This window comes from Coturnix japonica, unplaced genomic scaffold (genome assembly GCF_054131305.1).
Source record: "Coturnix japonica strain WE unplaced genomic scaffold, WE-NBRP24 Scf119, whole genome shotgun sequence".
NCBI classification, from domain to species: Eukaryota; Metazoa; Chordata; class Aves; order Galliformes; family Phasianidae; genus Coturnix; species Coturnix japonica.
In genome coordinates, this window is record NW_028189022.1 from 116,491 (window position 1) to 141,886 (window position 25,396).

The 25,396-nt window shown below is 56.0% G+C and overlaps 1 protein-coding gene across 1 annotated transcript; it reads right to left on the bottom strand.

The window, feature by feature from the left end:
• On the bottom strand, positions 1–25,396 carry LOC146751177 (dynamin-2). The gene is made up of 12 exons (XM_085535348.1): positions 25,144–25,396; positions 18,308–18,381; positions 16,913–17,062; positions 14,551–14,754; positions 10,497–10,595; positions 9,059–9,219; positions 7,321–7,463; positions 3,476–3,611; positions 2,613–2,680; positions 1,845–1,983; positions 1,664–1,750; positions 1–143 (listed from the first exon to the last, which is right to left on the bottom strand). The coding sequence occupies exons 1-12, from the start codon at positions 25,302–25,304 to the stop codon at positions 69–71; spliced, it is 1,497 nt and encodes a 498-aa protein (XP_085391474.1). The 5' UTR covers positions 25,305–25,396; the 3' UTR covers positions 1–68.

Here is a 25,396-nt window from a genome sequence, read left to right on the forward strand (position 1 = left end):
AACACTGGTATTGTGTTATTTGGGCTGTGGGACCCCCACCCTACAAACCCCCCCCAGCCCTGAAACACTCACTTGGCGAAGCCGATAAAATCCTCGTGGTTGGTGTTGATGTAGGAGAGCTCAATGTCGATCAGCAGCAGGATCTGGGGGGGGGGGGGAGGGTCAGAGGGGCTGGGGGGGCTGAGGGTGGGAGATGGGGGGGATGTGAGTGGGGGGCTGGGGGCCATGGGTCTATGGGAGCTGTAGGTGGGGGTCTGGGGGGCTGTGGGTAGGGGATATAGGGGGGCTGTGGGGCTGTGGTGGGGATTTGGGGGCCGAGGGGGCCGTGAGTGAGGGTCTGGGGGCCATGGGGCTGTGGGTAGGGGATATGGGGGGGGCTATGGGAGCTGTGGGTGGGGGTCTGGGGGGCTGTGAGTGGGGGGCTGGGGGGTCTGTGTGAGCTGTGGGTGGGGGTCTGGGGGGCCTGTGGGTAGAGGATATAGGGGGGACTATGGGATCTGTGGGTGGGGATCTGGGGGGCTGTGGGTATGGGATATAGGGGGGCTATGGGAGCTGTAGGTGGGGGTCTAAGGGGCCATGGGTCTATGGGAGCTGTAGGTGGGGGTCTGGGGGGCTGTGGGTATGGGATAAAGGGGGGGCTGTGGGTACAGGGATATAGGGGGGCTGTGGGTATGGGATATAGGGGGGCTATGGGGCTGAGGGTATGGGATATAGGGGGGCTGTGAAAGCTGTGGGTGGGGGTCTGGGGGGCTGTGGGTATGGGATATAGGGGGGCTGTGGGGCTGTGTGTATGGGATATAGGGGGTCTATGGGGCTGTGTGTATGGGATATAGGGGGGCTGTGGGTATGGGATATAGGGGGTCTATGGGGGCTGTGTGTATGGGATATAGGGGGTCTATGGGGCTGTGTGTATGGGATATAGGGGGGCTGTGGGTATGGGATATAGGGGGCTATGGGGGCTGTGGGTATGGGATATAGGGGGGCTGTGGGTATGGGATATAGGGGGGCTGTGGGGCTGTGGGTATGGGATATAGGGGGGCTGTGGTATGGGATATAGGGGGGGCTGTGGGTATGGGATATAGGGGGCTGTGGTATGGGATATAGGGGGGCTGTGGGTATGGGATATAGGGGGGCTATGGGGCTGTGGGTATGGGATATAGGGGGGGCTATGGGGGGGCTGTGTGTATGGGATATAGGGGGGGCTATGGGGCTGTGGGTATGGGATATAGGGGGGCTGTGTGTATGGGATATAGGGGGGCTATGGGGCTGTGGGTATGGGATATAGGGGGGCTGTGTGTATGGGATATAGGGGGGCTATGGGGCTGTGGGTATGGGATATAGGGGGGGCTATGGGGCTGTGGGTATGGGATATAGGGGGGGCTATGGGGCTGTGGGTATGGGATATAGGGGGGCTATGGGGCTGTGGGTATGGGATATAGGGGGGCTATGGGAGCTGTGGGTATGGGATATAGGGGGGCTGTGGTATGTGATATATGGGGTCTATGGGGGCTGTGGTATGGGATACAGGGGGTCTATGGGGCTGTGGGTATGGGATATAAGGGGGCTGTGGTATGTGATATATGGGGTCTATGGGGGCTGTGGTATGGGATACAGGGGGTCTATAGGGCTGTGGGTGGGGGTCTCGGGGTCCATGTGCACCCACCTGGTCCTTGGTCCTGCCCTCGCGCTCCCGGATGTGGGTGGTGACGATTCGCTCCGTCTCCTCCCGCAGTCGGGGGTACGGCCCGAGCTGGGGGGGGCAGGGAGGGACCATAGGGCTATAAATGGGGGGGGGGTGTAGGGTGGGGAGGGGTCTTTGTTCCCAGCCATAGATCAGGGGGTACCTTGGTGGTGCACTGCCGGACCGTGTTAATGAGCTCCTGGATAACCAGGTCCACGCATTTCAGACAAGGCTCCTTCAGCTTCACCACCTGCTTCTTCACTATGGCCTCGAACGCCAGGTCTGGGGTGAACAGCCCCGTCCTGGGGGGGCACAGAGAGGAAAAGGGTCAGCGGCCCCCCCAGGTCCTGCAGCACAACGACCCCCCCAGGTCCTGCAGCAAAACAACCCCCCCCAGGTCCTGCAGCACAACAACCCCCCCAGGTCCTGCAGCAAAACAACCCCCCCAGGTCCTGCAGCACAACAGCCCCCAGCCCCACTCCCAGCCCAGCCCCACTCCCACCCCTCAGCCCCACTCCCATCCCTCTTTTGCCCCCCCCCCAGCCCTACTCCCACCCCTTTTACCCCCCCCCACCCCCACTCCCACCCCCTTTTTGCCCCCATCACCCCCCCAGCCCCTCTTGCCCCCCCCAGCCCCACTCCCACCCTTTTCCCCCCCACCAGCCCCTCTTCTGCCCCCCCAGCCCCACTCCCATCCCTCTTTTACCCCCCCAGCCCCACTCCCATCCCTCTTTTACCCCCCCCCAGCCCCACTCCCACCCCTTTTACCCCCCCATTCCCCCCCCCAGCCCCTCTTTTGCCCCCCCACCCCCACTCCCACCCCCTTTTTGCCCCCATCACCCCCCAGCCCCATTTGCCCCCCCCACCCCGCTCCCACCCCTTTTACCCCCCCATTCCCCACCCCAGCCCTTCTTTTGCCCCCCCCCCGTACCTGACACCGTGGATGTTCTTGATGGCGTAGCTGATCTCCCTCCTCAGGTCCTTCTCGTCAAACTCCATCTGAGCAGCAATCAATCAATCAGACCCCCCCCAATCAATCAATCAGACCCCCCCCCAATTAACACCCGCTAACAAGACCCCCACCACCCCCAGCTCCATCCCCATCCCACCCACATCTCACTCCCCATCCCACCCCCAGCTCCATCCCCATCCCCACCTTGCCCCCCACCCCACCCCACCTTGCCCCACATCCCACCCCACCTTGTCCCCCATCCCACCCCACCTTACCCCCCATCCCTCCTTGCCCCCCACCCCACCTTGCCCCATATCCCTCCTCACCTTGCCCCCCATCCCATCCCACCTTGCCCCCCACCCCACCTTGCTCCCCACCCCATCTTGCCCCACATCCCTCCCCACTATTGCCCCCCACCCCACCTTGCCCCCCATCCCATCCCTCCTTGCCCCCCATCCCACCATTGCCCCCCACCCCACCTTGTCCCCCACCCCACCCCCATCTAACTCCCCATCCCACCATTGCCCCCCACTCCATCCCACCTTGCCCCCCATCCCACCATTGCCCCCCACCTTGCCCCCCATCCCATCCCACCTTGTCTTCCACCCCACCCCACCCCACCTTGCCCCCCATCCCATCCCCATCTAACTCCCCACCCCACCTTGCCCCCGTCCCACCTTGACCCCACCCCATCTCACTCCCCACCCCACGTTGCCCCCCACCCCACCTTACCCCCCATCCCACCCCACCTTGCCCCCCATCCCACCCCCATCTAACTCCCCACCCCACCTAACCCCAACCCACCATTGCCCCCCCCCCACCCCACGTTTCCCCCTCCCCACCTTGACCAGCTCGAAGGGGAACCTCTCATGGAAGATGCGGTTGATCCGGGCTCCTCCCGACAGCTCCAGCGTGTCCACCTGATCCCCAGAGCCCTCAATGCGCTTCTCAAAGTCCACCCCGAACTGCTGCACCATCCTGGGGGGGGGGGACACACAGGGGGTCAGTGTGGGGCAGACATCCATGTGAACCCCCCCATAATAAACATGGACCCATAGAATGGGCTGGGTTGGGAGGGTCCTTAAAGATCACAGAGCCATAGAGTCATACAATGGGCTGGGTTGGGAGGGTCCTTGAAGGTCACATAACTATGGACCCATAGAATAAGTTGGGTTGGGAAGGTCCTTGAAGGTCAAAGAACCATGGAGGGGGTTGGAAGGGCTCTTGATGGTCACAGAGCCATGGGGGCATAGAATGGGCTGGGTTGGGAGGGTCCTTAAAGATCACAGAGCCATAGAGTCATACAATGGGCTGGATTGGGAGGGTCCTTGAAGGTCACATAACTATGGACCTATAGAATAAGTTGGGTTGGGAAGGTCCTTGAAGGTCACAGAGACATGGGGCCATAGAATGGGCTGGGTTGGGAGGGTCCTTGAAGGTCACAGAGCCATAGAACCAGGCAATGGGTTGGGTTGGGAAGGTCCTTGAAGGTCAAAGAACCATGGAGGGGGTTGGGAAGGCTCTTGATGGTCACGGAGCCATGGGGGCATAGAATGGGCTGGGTTGGGAAGGTCCTTGAAGGTCACATAACTATGGACCCATAGAATAAGTTGGGTTGGGAGGGTCCTTGAAGGTCACAGAGCCATGGGGGCATAGAATGGGCTGGGTTGGGAGGGTCCTTGAAGGTCACAGAACTATGGACCCATAGAATAAGTTGGGTTGGGAAGGTCCTTGAAGGTCACAGAGCCATGGGGGCATAGAATGGGCTGGGTTGGGAGGGTCCTTAAAGATCACAGAGCCATAGAGTCATACAATGGGCTGGGTTGGGAGGGTCCTTGAAGGTCACATAACTATGGACCCACAGAATAAGTTGGGTTGGGAAGGTCCTTGAAGGTCACAGAGACATGGGGCCATAGAATGGGCTGGGTTGGGAGGGTCCTTGAAGGTCACAGAGCCATGGAAGCATTGAGTAAGTTGGGTTGGGAGGGTCCTTGAAGGTCACATAACTATGGACCCATAGAATAAGTTGGGTTGGGAAGGTCCTTGAAGGTCACAGAGCCATGGGGGCATAGAATGGGCTGGGTTGGGAGGGTCCTTGAAGGTCACAGAGCCATGGGGGCATAGAATGGGCTGGGTTGGGAGGGTCCTTGAAGGTCACAGAGCCATGGGGGCATAGAATGGGCTGGGTTGGGAGGGTCCTTGAAGGTCACAGGGCCATAGAACCAGGCAATGGGTTGGGTTGGGAAGGTCCTTGAAGGTCAAAGAACCATGGAGGGGGTTGGAAGGGCCCTTGATGGTCACACATCCATGGGGCCATAGAATGGGCTGGGTTGGGAGGGTCCTTGAAGGTCACATAACTATGGACCCATAGAATAAGTTGGGTTGGGAAGGTCCTTGAAGGTCTCAGGACTATGGAACCATTGAATAAGTTGGGTTGGGAAGGTCCTTGAAGGTCACAGAGCCATAGGGCCATAGAATGGGCTGGGTTGGGAGGGTCCTTGAAGGTCACAGGGCCATAGAACCAGGCAATGGGTTGGGAAGGTCCTTGAAGGTCAAAGAACCATGGAGGGGGTTGGAAGGGCTCTTGATGGTCACAGAGCCATGGGGGCATAGAATGGGCTGGGTTGGGAGGGTCCTTGAAGGTCACATAACTATGGACCCATAGAATAAGTTGGGTTGGGAGGGTCCTTAAAGATCATAGAGCCATAGGGCCATAGAATGGGCTGGGTTGGGCAGGTCCTTAAAGATCACAGAGCCATAGGGCCATAGAATGGGCTGGGTTGGGAGGGTCCTTGAAGGTCACAGAACTATGGACCCATAGAATAAGTTGGGTTGGGAAGGTCCTTGAAGGTCACAGAGCCATGGGGGCATAGAATGGGCTGGGTTGGGAGGGTCCTTGAAGGTCACAGAACTATGGACCCATAGAATAAGTTGGGTTGGGAAGGTCCTTGAAGGTCACAGGGCCATAGAACCAGGCTATAGGTTGGGGTGGGAAGGCCATTAAATACCACAGAGCCATAGAACCAGGTAATGGGTTGGGTTGGGAAGGTCCTTGAAGGTCACAGAGCCATAGAACCAGGCAATGGGTTGGGCTGGGTGTGCCCGGGCAATCAAACAGCCATAAAATGGCTCAGGTTTGGGTTTAAAGGATCCTTGAAGGTCACAGGACCCACAGCAGGGCTCAGCTTGGAAGGGTCCTTAAAGATCACAGGAGCACAGCAGGGCTCAGCTTGGAAGGATCCTTAAAGATCACAGGACCCACAGCAGGGCTCAGCTTGGAAAGGTCCTTCCAGGCCACAGTTATGGAAGGGAGGGGCTCCTACCACAGCTGGCCCAGGCACCCCCTCCCATAGGCACAGCCCCATGGAGCAGAGCCCCCCAGCCCCAGGGCTCAGAGACCCCCATGGAGCAGAGCCCCCCACCCCAGCCCCATGGCACAGAGCCCCCCCAGCCCCATGGCACAGAGCCCCCCAGCCCCAGGGCTCAGAGACCCCAGGGCACAGAGACCCCCAGCCCCATGGAGCAGAGCCCCCAATCCCAGCCCCCCAGCCCCATGGAGCAGAGCCCCCCTCAGCCCCAGAGCCCCCCAGCCCAGCCCCAGGGCACAGAGACCCCAGGGCACAGAGCCCCCCAGCCCAGCCCCCCAGCCCAATGGAGCAGAGCCCCCCATGGAGCAGAGCCCCCCACCCCAGCCCCCCTCAGCCCCAGAGCCCCCCAGCCCCATGGAGCAGAGCCCCCCATCCCAGCCCCATGGAGCAGAGCCCCCCATGGAGCAGAGCCCCCCATCCCAGCCCCAGAGCCCCCCAGCCCCATGGATCAGAGCCCCCCACCCCAGCCCCATGGCACAGAGACCCCCATCCCAGCCCCATGGCACAGAGACCCCCATGGAGCAGAGCCCCCCATCCCAGCCCCATGGAGCAGAGCCCCACCAGCCCCAGAGGCCCCCAGCCCCAGGGCTCAGAGACCCCATGGCACAGAGCCCCCCAGCCCCAGGGCACAGAGACCCCCATGGAGCAGAGCCCCCCATCCCAGCCCCCCAGCCCCATGGAGCAGAGCCCCCCATGGCACAGAGCCCCCCAACCCCAGGGCACAGAGACCCCCATGGAGCAGAGCCCCCCTCAGCCCTAGAGCCCCCCAGCCCCATGGAGAAGAGCCCCCGCAGCCCCAGAGCCCCCCAGCCCCAGGGCTCAGATACCCCAGGGCACAAAGACCCCCATGGAGCAAAGCCCCCATCCCAGCCCCATGGCACAGAGCCCCCCAGCCCCATGGAGCAGAGACTCCCAAGCCCCAGGGTACAGAGACCCCAGGGCACAGAGACCCCAAGTTTCAGGGCACAGAGACCCCCATGGCACAGAGCCCCCCAGCCTCATGGAGCAGAGCCCCCCAGCCCCAGGGCTCAGAGCCCCCCATGGAGCAAAGCCCCCCATCCTAGCCCCCCAGCTCCCCAGCCCCATGGCACAGAGACGCCAGGGCACAGAGCCCCCCAGCCCCATGGAGCAGAGCCCCCCCAGCCCCAGGGCACAGAGACCCCCATGGAGCAAAGCCCCCCATCCTAGCCCCCCAGCCCCATGGAGCAGAGTCCCCCAGCCCCATGGCACAGAGCCCCCCAGCCCCATGGCACAGAGCCCCCCATCCCAGCCCCCCTCAGCCCCAGAGCCCCCCACCCCAGCCCCCCAGGCTCCCTCACTGCAGCAAAGCTTTGGTTTTCCTGGTGGGATCGTCGGGTCTGAAGTTCTTATACTCCTCCACCTCCTTCTCCAGGGACAGCAGCTGGCTCTGCAGCTTGCTGCGCAGCGACGGCAGCGTCTCCCGGATGTGGTTGGTCAGTTGCTTTGGGGAATGATGGAAAGAAATGGGGAGAAAATGAGCCCAAATGGGAGAAAAATGAGCCCAAATGGGAGAAAAATGAGCCCAAATGGGAGAAAAATGAGCCCAAATGGGAAACAAACCACCTCAACAGAGCAGAGACCCCCAACCCCAGGGCTCAGAGACCCCATGGCACAGAGCCCCCCAGCCCCATGGCACAGAGCCCCCCAGCCCCATGGCACAGAGCCCCCCAGCCCCATGGCACAGAGCCCCCAGCCCCATGGAGCAGAGCCCCCCAGGGCACAGAGCCCCCCATCCCAGCCCCCCAGCCCCATGAAGCAGAGCCCCCCCAGCCCCAGGGCTCAGAGACCCCCATGGCACAGAGCCCCCCAGCCCCATGGAGCAAAGTCCCCCAGGGCACAGAGCCCCCCATCCCAGCCCCCCAGCCCCATGAAGCAGAGCCCCCCCAGCCCCAGGGCTCAGAGACCCCCATGGCACAGAGCCCCCCAGCCCCATGGAGCAAAGTCCCCCAGGGCACAGAGCCCCCCATCCCAGCCCCCCAGCCCCATGAAGCAGAGCCCCCCCAGCCCCAGGGCTCAGAGACCCCCATGGCACAGAGCCCCCCAGCCCCATGGAGCAAAGTCCCCCAGGGCACAGAGCCCCCCATCCCAGCCCCCCAGCCCCATGGCACAGAGCCCCCCAGCCCCATGGCACAGAGCCCCCCAGCCCCAGAGCCCCACAGCCCCCCAGCCCCATGGCACAGAACCCCCCAGCCCCATGGCACAGAGCCCCCCAGCCCCAGAGCCCCACAGCCCCACAGCCCCCCAGCCCCATGGCACAGAACCCCCCAGCCCCATGGCACAGAGCCCCCAGCCCCATGGAGCAGAGCCCCCCCCAGCCCCAGGGCTCAGAGCCCCCCATGGCACAGAGCCCCCAGCCCCATGAGCCCCCCATCCCAGCCCCCCAGCCCCATGGTACAGAGCCCCCCAGCCCCAGAGCCCCCCAGCCCCATGGCACAGAGCCCCCCAGCCCCAGAGCCCCCCAGCCCCATGGTACAGAGACCCCCATGGTACAGAGCCCCCCAGCCCCATGGCACAGAGCCCCCCAGCCCCAGAGCCCCCAGCCCCAGAGCCCCCAGCCTCAGAGCCCCCCAGCCCCATGGAGCAGAGCCCCCCAGGGCACAGAGCCCCCCAGCCCCATGGCACAGAGCCCCCAGCCCCATGAGCCCCCCATCCTAGCCCCATGGCACAGAGCCCCCCAGCCCCAGGGCTCAGAGACCCCCATGGAGCAGAGCCCCCCCAGCCCCAAAGCCCCCCAGCCCCATGGCACAGAGCCCCCCAGCCCCAGGGCTCAGAGACCCCCATGGAGCAGAGTCCCCCAGCCCCAGAGCCCCCCAGCCCCATGGTACAGAGCCCCCCAGCCCCAGGGCTCAGAGACCCCCATGGAGCAGAGTCCCCCAGCCCCAGAGCCCCCCAGCCCCATGGTACAGAGCCCCCCAGCCCCATGGCACAGAGCCCCCCATCCCAGCCCCCCAGCCCCATGGCACAGAGCCCCCCAGCCCCATAGCACAGAGCCCCAGCCCCACATGCAGCACCCATTGAGCAGCACGGCCTTCCCACCTGGTTGAGGACCTTCTGTAGGTGTGGGGTGCCCATTCTGTCGGCCATGTGTCTGTACGCCGGGTGGGAGAGGAAGAACTTGCGCTCGGCCGCCAGCGCCGCACGAATGTCCTTCTTACCGTCAATGTCCTTCTGGCTGCGGTTCACCACGCCAATGTACCCTGAAATGGGGGGGGGTCCTTTAAGATCATAGAACCAGGGAATGGGGGGGTGTGAGGGGTCCTTAAAGGCCATAGAAGCATGGGGTGGGTTGGGAGGGTCCTTTAAGATCATAGAACCAGGGAATGGGGGGGTGTGAGAGGTCCTTGGGGGTCCATAAAGGCCATGGAACCATGGGGTGGGTTGGGAAGGTCCTTTAAGATCAAAGCACCATGGAATGGGTGGGTTGGGGGGGTCCTTAAAGGCCATAGAAACCATGGGGTGGGTTGGGAAGGTCCTTTAAGATCACAGAACAACAGCCTGGTTGGGTTGGAGGGGTCCTTTAAGATCATAGAACCAGGGAATGGGGGGGTTGGGGGGTCCTTGGGGGTCCATAAAGGCCATGGAAGCATGGAGTGGGTTGGGAAGGTCCTTTAAGATCACAGAACAATAACTTGGTTAGATTGGAGAGGTCCTTAAAGGCCATGGAACTATGGGGTGGGTTGGGAAGGTCCTTTAAGATCACAGCACTATGGAATGGGGGGGTTGGAGGGTCCTTAAAAGCCATGATACTATGGGGTGGGTTGGGAAGGTCCTTTAAGATCACAGAACTATGGAATGGTTGGGTTGGGGGGGGGTCCATAAAGGCCATGGAAGCATGGGGTGGGTTGGGAAGGTCCTTCAAGATCACAGCACCATGCAATGGGTGGGTTGGAGGGGTCCTTGGGGGTCCATAAAGGCCATGGAACCATGGGGTGGGTTGGGAAGGTCCTTTAAGATCACAGAACAACAGCCTGGTTGGGTTGGGGGGGGTCTTTAAACACCTTGGAACCATGGGGTGGGTTGGGAGGGTCCTTTAAGATCACAGCACCATGGAATGGGGGGGTTGGAGGGGTCCTTGGGGGCCCATAAAGGCCATGGAACCATGGGGTGGACTGGGAAGGTCCTTTAAGATCACAGCACCATGGAATGGGGGGGTTGGGGGGTCCTTAAAAGCCATGATACTATGGGGTGGGTTGGGAAGGTCCTTTAAGATCACAGAACCATGGAATGGGGGGGTTGGGGGGGTCCATAAAGGCCATGGAACCATGGAGTGGGTTGGGAAGGTCCTTTAAGATCACAGCAACAGCCTGGTTGGGTTGGAGGGGTCCATAAAGTCCATGGAACTATGGGGTGGGTTGGGAGGGTCCTTTAAGATCACAGCACCATGGAATGGGTGGGTTGGGGGGGTCCTTAAAGGCCATAGAAGCATGGAGTGGGTTGAAAAGGTCCTGGCAGATCACAGGAGCCCCCCCCTCACCTCTGCGCAATGGCAGCAGTTTGTTCTCCAGCACGTCCCGGGCATCGGTGCCTTCATCCATCAGGTCCAGTTTGGTGATCACACCTATGGTCCGCAGGCCTGGAGCAGTTCGTTAGCAAATTAATTACTAAGAAGTAATTAAGAGCCCCAAAGCAGCCCACAAACAGAGCCCAAACCAGGCTAAATTGAGACAAGAGAGGACAATATTGGCTGAAAATGGGCACAAATTCAGCTAAAAGCAGGGTAAGCTCAGCCAAAATGGGCCCAAACTCAGCCAAAATGGGCAAAACTGGGCCCAAACTTGGCCAAACTGGACCCAAACTCAACCAGACTGGGCCCAAACTCAGCCAGACTGGGCCCAAACTGGGGCCAAACTCAGCCAAAATGGGCAAAACTGGGCCCAAACTTGGCCAAACTGGGCCTAAACTCAGACAAACTGGACCCAAACTCAACCAGACTGGGCCCAAACTCAGCTAAAATGGGCCAAACTGGGCCTAAACTCCATCAAACTGGGCCCAAACTCCATCAAACTGGGCTCAAACTGGGCCCAAACTCCATCAAATTGGGCCTAAACTCGGCCAAACCGGACCCAAAGTGGGGCCAAACTCAGCCAAACTGGGCCCAAACTCAGCCAGACCGGGCCCAAACTCAACCAGACTGGGCCCAAACTCAGCCAAAATGGGCAAAACTGGGCCCAAACTCGGCCAAACTGGGCCCAAACTCAACCAGACTGGGCCCAAACTGGGCCTAAACTGAAACAGAACCAGGCCCTAGATTGGCCTCAGACTGGACTTAAACCGAACCAAACTGGGCCTAAGCCTGAAGACAAAACTCTCCAGAACTGGGCCCAAATTCAGCCAAACTGGGCCCAAACTCAGCCCAAACTCAACCAAACTGGGCCCAAACTCAGCCAAACTGGGCCCAAACTGGACCCAAACTCAGCCAAAATGGGCAAAACTGGGCCTAAACTCAATCAAACTGGGCCCAATCTCGGCCAAACTGGACCCAAACTGGGCCCAAACTGAGCCAAACTGGGCCCAAACTGGGCCTAAACTGAAACCAAACCAGGCCCTAGATTGGCCCCAGATTGGACTTAAACTGAACCAAACTGGGCCTAAACCTGAAGACAAAACTCTCCAGAACTGGGGCCAAACTCAGTCAGACTGGGCCCAAACTCAGCCAAACTGGGCCCAAACTGGACCCAAACTCAGCCAAAATGGGCAAAACTGGGCCTAAACTCGGCCAAACTGGGCCCAAACTGGGCCCAAACTCAGTCAGACTGGGCCCAAACTCAGACAGACTGGGCCCAAACTCAGACAAACTGGGCAAAACTGGGCCCAAACTCATCCAAACTGGGCCTAAACTCCATCAAACTGGGCCCAAACTCAGCCAAAATGGGCAAAACTGGGCCCAAACTCAGTCAGACTGGGCCCAAACTGGACCCAAACTCAGCCAAACTGGGCCCAAACTCAGCCAAAATGGGCAAATCTGGGCCTAAACTCCATCAAACTGGGCCCAAACTCAGCCAAACTGGGCCCAAACTCAGCCCAAACTCAACCAAACTGGGCCCAAACTCAGCCAAACTGGGCCCAAACTGGACCCAAACTCAGCCAAAATGGGCAAAACTGGGCCTAAACTCAATCAAACTGGGCCCAATCTCGGCCAAACTGGACCCAAACTGGGCCCAAACTGAGCCAAACTGGGCCCAAACTGGGCCTAAACTGAAACCAAACCAGGCCCTAGATTGGCCCCAGATTGGACTTAAACTGAACCAAACTGGGCCTAAACCTGAAGACAAAACTCTCCAGAACTGGGGCCAAACTCAGTCAGACTGGGCCCAAACTCAGCCAAACTGGGCCCAAACTGGGCCCAAACTGGGCCAAACTGGGCCCAAACTGGACAATACCGGCCCCAAACTGGGCCAAATGGGGCAAACTGGGCCTAAACTGAAACCGAACCAGGCCCTAGATTGGCCCCAGATTGGACTTAAACCGAACCAAACTGGGCCTAAACCTGAAGACAAAACTCTCCAGAACTGGGGCCAAACTCAGCCAAACTGGGCCCAAACTCAGCCAAAATGGGCCCAAACTCAGCCAAACTGGGACCAAACTCAACCAGACTGGGCCCAAACTCAACCAGACTGGGCCCAAACTCAACCAGACTGGGCAAAACTGGGCCCAAACTCAGCCAGCCTAGGTCCAAACTCAGTCAGGCCAGGCCCAAACTCAGCCAAAATGGGCAAAACTGGGTCCAAACTCAACCAAACTGGGCCTAAACTCCATCAAACTGGGCCCAAACTCAGCCAAACTGGACCCAAACTGGGCCCAAACTGAGCCAAACTGGGCCCAAACTGGGCCTAAACTGAAACAGAACCAGGCCCTAGATTGGCCCCAGACCGGACTTAAACCGAACCAAACTGGGCCTAAGCCTGAAGACAAAACTCTCCAGAACTGGGCCCAAACTCAGCCAGACTGGGCCCAAACTCAGCCAAACTGGGCCCAAACTCAGCCAAACTGGGCCCAAACTCAGCCAAGACTGGGCCCAAACTCAGCCAAGACTGGGCCCAAACTCAACCAGACTGGGCCCAAACTGGGCCCAAACTCAGCCAAAATGGGCAAAACTGGGCCTAAACTCCATCAAACTGGGCCCAAACTCCATCAAACTGGGCCCAAACTCCATCAAACTGGGCCCAAACTCCATCAAACAGGGCCCAAACTCCATCAAACTGGGCCCAAACTCCATCAAACTGGGCCCAAACTCAGCCAAGACTGGGCCCAAACTCAGCCAAGACTGGGCCCAAACTCAACCAGACTGGGCCCAAACTGGGCCCAAACTCAGCCAAAATGGGCAAAACTGGGCCTAAACTCCATCAAACTGGGCCCAAACTCCATCAAACTGGGCCCAAACTCCATCAAACAGGGCCCAAACTCCATCAAACAGGGCCCAAACTCCATCAAACAGGGCCCAAACTCCATCAAACAGGGCCCAAACTCCATCAAACAGGGCCCAAACTCCATCAAACTGGGCCCAAACTCCATCAAACAGGGCCCAAACTCCATCAAACTGGGCCCAAACTCCATCAAACTAGGCCCAAACTCAGCCAAACTGGGCCCAAACTCAGCCAAACTGGGCCCAAACTCAGCCAAACTGGGCCCAAACTGGGCCCAAACTCGGCCAAACCGGACCCAAAGTGGGGCCAAACTCAGACAAACTGGGCCCAAACTCAGCCAAACTGGACCCAAACTCAACCAGACTGGGCCCAAACTCTGCCAAAATGGGCAAAACTGGGCCTAAACTCCATCAAACTGGGCCCAAACTCAGTCAGACTGGGCCCAAACTCAGCCAAACTGGGCCCTAACTCAGCCAGACTGAGCCCAAACTCAGCCAGACTGAGCCCAAACTCAGCCAAAATGGGCAAAACTGGGCCCAAACTCGGCCAAACTGGGCCCAAACTCAGTCAGACTGGGCCCAAACTCAGCCAAACTGGGCCCAAACTCAGCCAAACTGGGCCCAAATCAACCAGACTGGGCCCAAACTCAGCCAAACTGGGCCCAAACTCAGCCAAAATGGGCCCAAACTCAGCCAAACTGGGCCCAAACTCAGCCAAACTGGGCCCAAACTCGGCCAAACTGGGCCCAAACTCAACCAGACTGGGCCCAAACTTGGCCAAACTGGGCCTAAACTCAGTCAAACTGGACCCAAAACTCAGCCAGACTGGGCCCAAACTCAGCCAGACTGGGCCCAAACTCAGCCAGACTGGGCAAAACTGGGCCCAAACTCAACCAGACTGGGCCTAAACTTCATCAAACTGGGCCCAAACTCGGCCACCCTGGGCCCAAACTCAGCCAAACTGGGCCCAATCTGGACCCAAACTCGGCCAGACTGGGTAAAACTGGGCCCAAACTCATCCAAACTGGGCCTAAACTGAAACAGAACCAGGCCCTAGATTGGCCCCAGATTGGACTTAAACCGAACCAAACTGGGCCTAAACCTGAAGACAAAACAATCCAGAACTGGGCCCAAAGTGTGTGAAATGGGCTCAAAACGGGCTCACCCTGCGGATCCACCTCCTTGGCCATTTTGAGCGCGTCCGAGTTGGCCAGGTCCATGTTGGCGGGGGTGACGGCCAGGATGAGGCTGCTCTCGCGGCCGATGAACTGCAGGATCATGTCGCGGATCTGGTACTCGATGTCCTGGGGTTGGTCGCCCACCGGCACCTTGGTGATCCCCGGCAGGTCGATCAGAGTCAGGTTCAGCACTGGGGGGTGGGAGGAGATGGAAGGAATGGGGGTCAGCCCCAAACCAGACCCATGTCCCTTCAGGACCCCACAAACCAGCCCCATTTCACATCAGGTCCCCACAAACCAGACCCATTCCACATCAGGATCCCCCAAACTGGCCCCATTTCCCATCAGGACCCCACAAACCAGCCCCATTTCACATCAGGACCCCACAAAGCTGCCCCATTTCCCTTAAGGATCCCACAAACCAGACCCATTCCATATCAGGACCCTCCAAACCAGCCCCATTTCCCATCAGGACCCCCCAAACCAGACCCATTTCCCTTCAGGATCCCCCAAACCAGACCCATTTCCCATCAGGACCCCCCCAAAGCTGCCTCAATTCCCTTCATGACCCCACAAAGCAGACCCATTTCCCTTCAGGACCCCCCAGAGCAGACCCATTTCACATCAGGATCCCCCAAACCGGCCCCATTTCCCATCAGGACCCCCCAAACCAGCCCCATTTCCATTCAGGACCCCCCAAAGCAGCCCCGTGTCCCTTCAGAACCCCCCAAACCAGACCCATTTCCCTTTAGGACCCCCCCAGCAGCCCCCATTTCCTTTCAGGACCCCCTATTTCCCTTCAGGACCCCCACAGAAGTCCCCATTTCCCGTTAGGACCCTCAATTTCCCTTGAGGATCCACAGAGCAGCCCCCATTACCTATCAGGACCCCCCCCAAACCAGCCCCATTTCCCATCAGGACCCCCCAAACCAGCCCCATTTCCCATCAGGACCCCCCCAAACCAGCCCCATTTCCCATCAGGACCCCCCAAAGCTGCCCCATTTCCCATTAGGACCCCCCAAACCAGCCCCATTTCACATCAGGATCCCCCAAACCAGCCCCGTGTCCCATCAGGACCCCACAAACCAGCCCCATTTCCCATCAGGACCCCCCAAAGCAGACCCATTTCACATCAGGATCCCACAAACCAGCCCCATTTCCCATCAGAAACCCCTAAAGCAGACCCATTTCACATCAGGACCCCACAAAGCAGCCCCATTTCACATCAGGACCCCACAAAGCTGCCCCATTTCACATCAGGTCCCCCCAAACCAGCCCTGTGTCACATCAGGACCCCCCAAATCAGACCCATTTCCCTTAAGGAGCCCCCAAACCAGACCCATTTCCCATCAGGTCCCCCCAAACCAGAACCATTTCACATCAGGAACCCCCAAAGCTGCCCTGTGTCCCATCAGGACCCCACAAACCAGCCCCATTTCCCATCAGGACCCCCCAAAGCAGACCCATTTCACATCAGGATCCCACAAACCAGCCCCATTTCCCATCAGGACCCCACAAAGCAGCCCCATTTCACATCAAGACCCCACAAAGCAGCCCCATTTCACATCAGGACCCCCCCAGCAGCCCCCATTTCCTTTCAGGACCCCCTATTTCCCTTCAGGACCCCCACAGCAGCCCCCATTTCCCTTTAGGACCCTCAATTTCCCTTGAGGATCCACAGAGCAGCCCCCATTTCCTATCAGGACCCCCCCAAACCAGCCCCATTTCACATCAGGACCCCACAAACCAGACCCATTTCACATTAGGACCCCCCAAAGCAGACCCATTTCACATCAGGACCCCACAAACCAGCCCCATTTCACATCAGGACCCCACAAAGCTGCCTCAATTCCCTTCATAACCCCCCAAACCAGACCCATTTCCCTTCAGGACCCCCCAGAGCAGACCCATTTCACATCAGGATCCCCCAAACCAGCCCCGTGTCCCATCAGGACCCCCCAAACCAGACCCATTTCACATCAGGACCCCCCAAACCAGCCCCATTTCACATCAGGACCCCACAAACCAGACCCATGTCCCATCAGAAACCCCCAGTGCCCCCATTTCCCTTCAGGACCCCCATAGCAGCCCCCATTTCCCTTTAGGACCCCCAATTTCCCTTTTGGGACCCCCCCAGCAGCCCCTATTTCCATTCAGGACCCCCTATTTCCCTCTAGGACCCCCCCAGCAGCCCCCATTTCCCTTCAGGACCCCCAATTCCCTTTCAGGACCCCCACATCAGCCCCCATTTCCCTCCAGGACCCCCCTATCTGCCCTCAGCCCCCTCCAATTTCCCTTTAGACCCCCCAAGCTGCCCCCACGACCCCCAGAGGAGTCAGCCCCACTGACCATGGGGTGAATAGACCCTCAGGTTGATGGGGACAGGGGAGATGCCCTTGTTGGTGCCCGTCACCCGGTCGGTCTCAGCTTCGATCTCCTGCCGAACCTCATCGAAATCCGTGAATTTCTTGGATTTGCAGTGCAAGAATTCGGCATATTCTGAAATAATGGGGAGAAAAAGGGTGTTATAAGGGATGGGTCCGGATCTGAGCTGGGCTGGGGGAACCTCGGTGCTATGGGGCAGGGGGAGATGGGAGTGGGGCAGCTGTAATTGGGGGGGGGGTCAGTGCAGAGCCCACCCCTCAGTCATGGAGCGGGGTAAGGATCTAAAGACTGAAAGGGCCCCAAATAAACCCCAATGGAAGGGGGAGAGACCCCAAAAGGGAGGAAAGTGACCCCAAATGAGGGGGAGGAGACCCCAAAGGGGGGAAAGTGACCCTAAAAGAGGGGGAAGTGACCCTAAAAGGGGGGAAAGTGACCCCAAATTGAGGGGATGGGGGGGGAAGTGACCCCAAATGGGGGGAAGTGACCCTAAAAGGGGATAAAGTGACCCCAAATGAGAGGGAGGAGACCCCAAAGGGGGGAAAGTGACCCCAAAAGGGGATAAAGTGACCCCAAAAGGGGGGAAATGGGAGGGAAAGTGACCTCAAATGGGGGGAAGTGACCCTAAAAGGGGATAAAGTGGCCCCAAAAGGGGGAAATGGGGGGGAAAGTGACCCCAAATGGGGGGAAGTGACTCCAAAAGGGGGGAAAGTGGCCCCAAAAGGGGGAGATAGGGGGGAAAGTGACCCCAAATGGGGGGAAAAGACCCTAAAAGGAGGGGATGGGAGGGAAAGTGACCCCAAAAGGGGAGGAAAATGACTCCAAATTAAGGGGATGGGGGGGGAAATGATCCCAAATGGGGGCAGAAATGACCAAACCCACCCTGCCCTCCCCATTCCCATGCTGAAGGGTCAGACCCCATTTCCCATACTGAAGGATCAGACCCCATTCCCAGGCCAAAGGGTCAGACCCCATAGGGGTCCAGCATGTGGGGCTGACAGCACTGGGCTGCCCCATAGAGGGTCCGCCCATAGAGGGTCCGCCCATAGAGGGGCTGCCCATAGAGGGGCTGCCCATAGAGGGGCTGCCCATAGAGGGTCCACCCATAGAGGATCTGCCCCATAGGGGGGCTGCCCATAGAGGGGCTGCCCATAGAGGGGCTGCCCATAGGGGGTCCGCCCATAGAGGGTCTCCCCATAGAGGGGCTGCCCATAGAGGTGCCGCCCATAGGGGGTCTGCCCATAGGGGGTCTGCCCATAGAGGGTCTCCCCATAGAGGGGCTGCCCATAGAGGGGCTGCCCATAGAGGGGCCGCCCATAGGGGGGCTGCCCCATAGGGGGGCTGCCCATAGTGGTCCCATACCTGTCTTGGAGAAGATGAGCTGCAGGATGAGCGGCCGCCGGGTGACGATCCCAGAACCACGGGGCAGGAAATCGCTGCGGGGATGGAAGGAACAGGGACGGCTTTAGCAGCCCAGTGCAGCACCCAATGCAGCACCCAATGCAGCACCCAGTGCAGCACCCAGTGCAGCACCCAGTGCAGCCCAGTACAGCACAGCACCCAGTGCAGCACCCAGTGCAGCCCAGTACAGCACAGCACCCAGTGCAGCACCCAATGCAGCCCAGTACAGCACAGCACCCAATGCAGCACCCAATGCAGCCCAGTGCAGCCCAGTACAGCACCCAGTGCAGCACTCAATGCAGCCCAGTGCAGCACAGCACCCAGTGCAGCACCCAGTGCAGCCCAGTACAGCACCCAGCGCAGCACAGCACCCAGTGCAGCCCAGTACAGCACCCAGCGCAGCACAGCACCCAGTGCAGCACCCAGTGCAGCACCCAATGCAGCACCCAATGCAGCCCAGTACAGCCCAGTACAGCACCCAGTGCAGCACCCAGTGCAGCCCAGCACCCAGCCCAGCACCCAGCACTGCCTGGCACAGCACCCAGTGCCACAGCTGGCACAGCCCAGCACAACCTGGCACCCAACACAGCCCGGCCTTGTCTGCCTGGAGCTGGAGCCCAGCACCCACTGAGCACCCATAGAGCACCCATAGGGCATCCATAGGGCACCCATTGAGCACCCATAGGGCACCCATAGGGCACCCATTGAGTACCCATAGGGCACCCATTGAGCACCCATTGAGGAACCACTGATCACCCATAGGGCACCCATTGAGGAACCATTGGGCACCCATAGGGCACCTATTGAGCACCCATTGAGCACCATAGGGCACCCATTGAGCACCCATAGGGCACCCATTGAGGAACCATTGAGCACCCATAGGGCAGCCATAGAGCACCCATTGGGCACCCATAGGGCACCCATTGAGCACCCATTGAGCACCCATAGGGCACCCACTGAGCACCCATTGAGCACCCATTGAGCACCCATAGGGCACCCATTGAGCACCCATTGAGCACCCATTGAGCACCCATAGGGCACCCATTGAGCACCCATAGGGCACCCATTGAGCACCCATAGGGCACCCATTGAGGAACCACTGAGCACCCATAGGGCACCCATTGAGCACCCATAGGGCACCCATTGAGCACCCATAGGGCACCCATTGAGGAACCATTGAGCACCCATAGGGCACCCATTGAGGAACCATTGGGCACCCATAGGGCACCTATTGAGCACCCACAGAGCAGCCATAGAGCACCCATAGGGCACCCATTGAGCACCCATAGGGCACCTATTGAGCACCCATTGAGCACCATAGGGCACCCATTGGCCTCCCAACCCTATATCCCCATCCCCACCCCCACCCCACACTCCACTTCCCCCCCCCCTCTATTCCCTCTGGCTGCACACACAGCACCCAGCTCAATACTGGATCGTTAACGCAGCTCAATTAGCACAGCTCAATTAGTGCAGCTCATTAGCAGTGCTGAGCCCATCCCCCAACCCAGCAGCACATCAGGGTCACCCATTCCATATCCCATATCTTACATCCCATATCCCATCCCACATCCCATATCCCATCCCATATCCCATCCCATACTCCACATCCCATATCCCATCCCATATCCCATACCTTACATCCCATATCCCATCCCACATCCCATATCCCATCCCATACCCCACATCCCACATCCCATATCCCATCCCCTATCCCATATCCCATCCCATACCCCATATCCCATCCCATATCCCATCCCCTATCCCATCCCATATCCCATTCCACACCCCATATCTCATATCCCATCCTCTACCCCATACCCTATTCCCATATCCCATCCCATACCCCATATCCCATCCTATATCCCATATCCCATCCCACATCCCATTCCCTATCCCATATCCCATCCCTATATCCCACATCCCATCCCCTACCCTATACCCCATCCCATATCCCACCCCACACCCCATATCACATCCCATATCTCATATCCCATACCCCATACCCCATCCCATATCCCATATCCCATCCCATACCCCATATCCCATCCTATATCCCATACCCCATATCCCATCCCATATCCCACATCCCATATCCCATACCCTATCCCATCCCATACCCCATATCCCACCTCATATCCCATAACCCATCCCATGCCCCATATCCCATCCCACACCCCATATCCCATCCCATATCCCATCCCCCATACCCCATACCCTATAACCCATCCCATACCCCACACCCCATATCCCATAAGGGCTAATTAACTCTGCAATCAGCAGCTCCTCGTTATCCCCACCCTATGGGTGTGTGTCCCATTGTGTGCCACTGCAATGATGTCACATCCATGTGACCGAGGACATCCTGCATGTAATTAGCTGCTAATTAACCACGGGATGTAATTAGGATCAGGGCTGGGATGGGGGAGCACTGAGAGCAAAGGGGGCAATTAGAGCCTCTATGGGGGGGGGTGAAGTCTGAAATGGCCCCAAATAACCCCAAAATGGGGGGGAGAGAACCCGAAAGGGGGGAAAATGGCCCCAAAAGGGGAGAAAATGGCCCCAAAAGGGGGGAAAGTGACCCCAAAAGGGGAGAAAATGGCCCCAAAAGGGGAGAAAATGGCACCAAAAGGGGGGAAAGTGACCCCAAATGGGGGTAAAATGACCCCAAAAGGGGGGAAAATGGCCCCAAAAGGGGGGAAAATGGCCCCAAAAGGGGGGGAAGTGACCCCAAAAGGGGAGAAAATGGCCCCAAATGGGGGGAAAATGGCCCCAAAAGGGGGGAAAATGGCCCCAAAAGGGGGGAAATGATCCCAAAAAGGGGGAAAGTGACCCCAAAAGGGGAGAAAATGGCCCCAAAAGGGGGGGAAATGACCCCAAATTGAGGGGGTGGGGTAAAAATGACCCCAAATGGGGATAAAATGAACCCAAATGGGGGCAAAAATGATCCCAAAAGGGGGTAAAGTGACCCCAAAAGGGGGGAAAATGGCCCCAAATTGAGGGGATGGGGTAAAAATGACCCCAAATGGGGCTAAAATGATCCCAAATGGGAGTAAAATGACCCTAAAAGGGGGGAAAATGGCCCCAAAAGGGGAGAAAATGGCCCCAAAAGGGGGGAAAGTGACCCCAAATGGGGGTAAAATGACCCCAAATGGGGGGAAAATGGCCCCAAAAGGGGAGAAAATGGCCCCAAAAGGGGGGAAAGTGACCCCAAATTGAGGGGATGGGGTAAAAATGACCCCAAATGGGGATAAAATGATCCCAAATGGGGGCAAAAATGACCCCAAATGGGGATAAAATGATCCCAAATGGGGGTAAAATGACCCCAAAAGGGGGTAAAGTGACCCCAAAAGGGGGGAAAATGGCCCCAAAAGGGGGGAAAATGGCCCCAAATGGGGATAAAATGATCCCAAATGGGGGCAAAAATGATCCCAAATGGGGGTAAAATGACCCTAAATGGAGGCAAAAATGATCCCAATGTGGGGGGATGGGGGCAAAATGACCCCAAAACGTGAGGAAAAGGGGGGCATTTACCCCAAAATGTGAGGGAAAAAGCGGTTTTTGACCCCAAAATGTGAGAAAAAAGGGATTGTTAACCCTAAAATATGAGAAAAAAGTGGGTTTTGACCCCAAAACATGAAGAAAAAGCGGTTTTTAATCCCAAAATATGAAGATAAAAGTGGTTATTGACCCTAAAATATGAGGAAAAAGGGATCATTAACCCTAAAATGTGAAGGAAAAAGTGGTTTTTGACCCCAAAATATGAGGTAAAAAGTGGTCATGAACCCCCAAAAGTGGTCATTAAGCCCAAAATATGAAGAAAAAGCAGCTGTTAACCCCAAAATATGAGGTAAAAAGTGGTTTTTAACCCCAAACCATGAGGAAAAAGTGGTTTTTGACCCCAAAACGTGAGGAAAAAGCTGTTTTTAACCCCAAAATACGAGGGAAAAGTGGTCATTAAACCTAAAATATGAGGGAAAAAGTGTTTTTAACCCCAAACCATGAGGAAATAGTGGTTATTAGCCCCAAAATATGAGGTAAAAAGTGATTATTAACGCCAAAATATGAGGGAAAAGTGGGTTTTGACCCCAAAATATGAAGAAAAAGTGGTTTTTGACCCCAAACCATGAGGAAATAGTGGTTTTTGACCCCAAATAATGAGGAAAAAGTGGGTTTTGACCCCAAAATATGAGGAAAAAAGTGTTTTTTACCCCCAAACCATGAGGAAAAAGTGGTTATTTGCCCCCAAAATATGAGGAAAAAAGTAGTTATTAACCCCAAAACGTGAGGTAAAAGTGGCTCTTAACCCCAAAATATGAGGAAAAAGTGGTCATTAAACCTCAAATATGTGGGAAAAAAGTGTTTTTTACCCCAAAATATGAGGAAAAAAGTGGTTATTGACCCAAAAATGTGAAGAAAAAGCAACTCTTAACACCAAAATATGAGGTAAAAAGTGGTTATTGACCCCAAAACGTGAGGAAAAAGCTGTTTTTAACCCCAAAATATGAGGGAAAAGTGGTCATTAAACCTAAAATATGAGGGAAAAAGTGGTTTTTAACCCCAAACCATGAAAAAATAGTGGTTATTAGCCCCAAAATATGAGGTAAAAAAGTGATTATTAACGCCAAAATATGAGGGAAAAGTGGGTTTTGACCCCAAAATATGAAGAAAAAGTGGTTTTTGACCCCAAACCATGAGGAAATAGTGGTTTTTGACCCCAAATTATGAGGAAAAAGTGGGTTTTGCCCCCAAAATATGAGGAAAAAAGTAGTTATTAACCCCAAAACGTGAGGTAAAAGTGGCTCTTAACCCCAAATTATGAGGAAAAAGTGGGTTTTGCCCCCAAAATATGAGGAAAAAAGTGTTTTTTACCCCCAAACCATGAGGAAAAAGTGGTTATTTGCCCCCAAAATATGAGGAAAAAAGTAGTTATTAACCCCAAAACGTGAGGTAAAAGTGGCTCTTAACCCCAAAATATGAGGAAAAAGTGGTCATTAAACCTCAAATATGTGGGAAAAAGTGTTTTTTACCCCAAAATATGAGGTAAAAAGTGGTTTTATCCCCAAAATCTGAAGAAAAAAGTGGTTATTGACCCAAAAATGTGAAGAAAAAGCAACTCTTAACACCAAAATATGAGGTAAAAAGTGGATTTTGACCCCAAACCATGAGGAAAAAGTGGTTTTTTACCCCAAAATATGAGGTAAAAAGTGGTTATTGATCCCAAAACGTGAGGTAAAAGTGGCTCTTAACCCCAAAATATGAGGAAAAACGTGGGTTTTAACCCCAAAATATGAGGTAAAAAGTGATTGTTAACACCAAAATATGAGGAAAAAGTGGTTTTTGACCCCAAAATTTGAGGAAAAAGTGGCTCTTAACCCCAAAACGTGAGGAAAAAGTGGGTTTTAACCCCAAAATATGAGGTAAAATGTGGTTTTTTACCCCAAAATATGAGGAAACAGGGATTATTAAACCTAAAATATGAAGAAAAAAGTGGTTTTTAACCCAAAATATGAGGTAAAAAGTGGTTTTTGACCTCAAAATATGAGGTAAAAAGTGATTATTAACGCTAAACCATGAGGGAAAAGTCGATTTTAACCCCAAAATATGAGGTAAAAAGTGTTTTTTTACCCCAAACCATGAGGAAAAAAGTGGTTTTTGACCCTAAAATATAAGGAAAAAGTGGTTTTTGACCCCAAAACATGAGGGAAAAGTGGTTTTTTACCCCAAAACATGAGGTAAAAAGTGGTTATTTGCCCCAAAATATGAGGAAAAAGTGGATTTTGACCCCAAAACATGAGGAAAAAGTGGTTATTAACCCAAAAATATGAGGTAAAAAGTGGTTTTTGACCCCAAACCATGAGGAAAAAAGTGGTTTTTGACCCTAAAATATAAGGAAAAAGTGGTTTTTGACCCCAAACCATGAGGGAAAAGTGGTTTTTTACCCCAAAACATGAGGTAAAAAGTGGTTATTTGCCCCAAAATATGAGGTAAAAAGTGGGTTTTGACCCCAAAACATGAGGTAAAAGTGGCTCTTTACCCCAAACCATGATGAAAAAGTGGACTTTTACCCCAAAACATGAGGTAAAAAGTGGTTATTTGCCCCAAAACATGAGGAAAAAAGAGGGTTTTGACCCCAAAATACGAGGAAACAGGGATTATTAAACCTAAAATATGAAAAAAAAGTGGTTTTTAATCCAAAATATGAGGAAAAAAGTAGTTATTGACCCCAAAATATGAGGAAAAAGTGGGTTTTAACCCCAAAATATGAGGTAAAAAGTAGTTATTGACCCCAAATGTGAGGTAAAAAGTGGTTATTAACCCCAGAATATGAGGAAAAAGTGGATTTTGACCCCAAAACATGAGGAAAAAGTGGTTATTAACCCAAAAATATGAGGTAAAAAGTGGTTTTTGACCCCAAACCATGAGGAAAAAAGTGGTTTATGACCCTAAAATATAAGGAAAAAGTGGTTTTTGACCCCAAAACATGAGGTAAAAGTGGCTCTTAACCCAAAATATGAGGTAAAAAGTGGTTTTTGACCCCAAAACATGAAGAAAAAGTGGTTTTTGACCCCAAAAACATGAGTAGAAAACGTCTATTTTTGCCCACACTCTGAGGTAAAACCAACGCGCCTCGAACCCGAACCAGGTCGGTGCCGCCATTGGACCCCAACTCCCGCCATTTCTCCTCCCCCCCCATTTCCTCTTCCGCTTCCTCTTCCCCCCCCTCTATTTCCGCTTCCTCTTCCTCCCCTTATTTCCGCTTCCGTTTCCTCTTCCCGTTCCCCCCCGTCACCCACCGGCCCACGAAGTTCTCGAGCACGGAGCTTTTCCCGGCGCTCTGGCCGCCCACCACGGCGATCTGCGGCAGGTCGAGGTGGCAGCTCTGCCCGATGGAGCTGAAGGCGTCCTGCAGTTTGTTCACTAACGGGATCAGCTCCTCCATGCCGCGGTTCCCCATGGCGGCACCGGGGGGATCCTTCACTGCCACCACCACAAACTTCCCCCTCCGACGAACCTTAGCTAAGCCCCGCCCCACCCGCTAGCCTCGCG

Excerpts from the sequence above, each read along its gene's own strand:
- LOC146751177 (XM_085535348.1), bottom strand. The coding sequence starts at position 25,304 with ATGGGGAACCGCGGCATGGAGGAGCTGATCCCGTTAGTGAACAAACTG. Across the intron at positions 10,596-14,550 it reads CAAGGAGGTGGATCCGCAGG|GCCTGCGGACCATAGGTGTG; the intron begins GTGAGCCCGTTT and ends GAACTGCTCCAG. Across the intron at positions 1,984-2,612 it reads AAGAACATCCACGGTGTCAG|GACGGGGCTGTTCACCCCAG; the intron begins GTACGGGGGGGG and ends GTGCCCCCCCAG.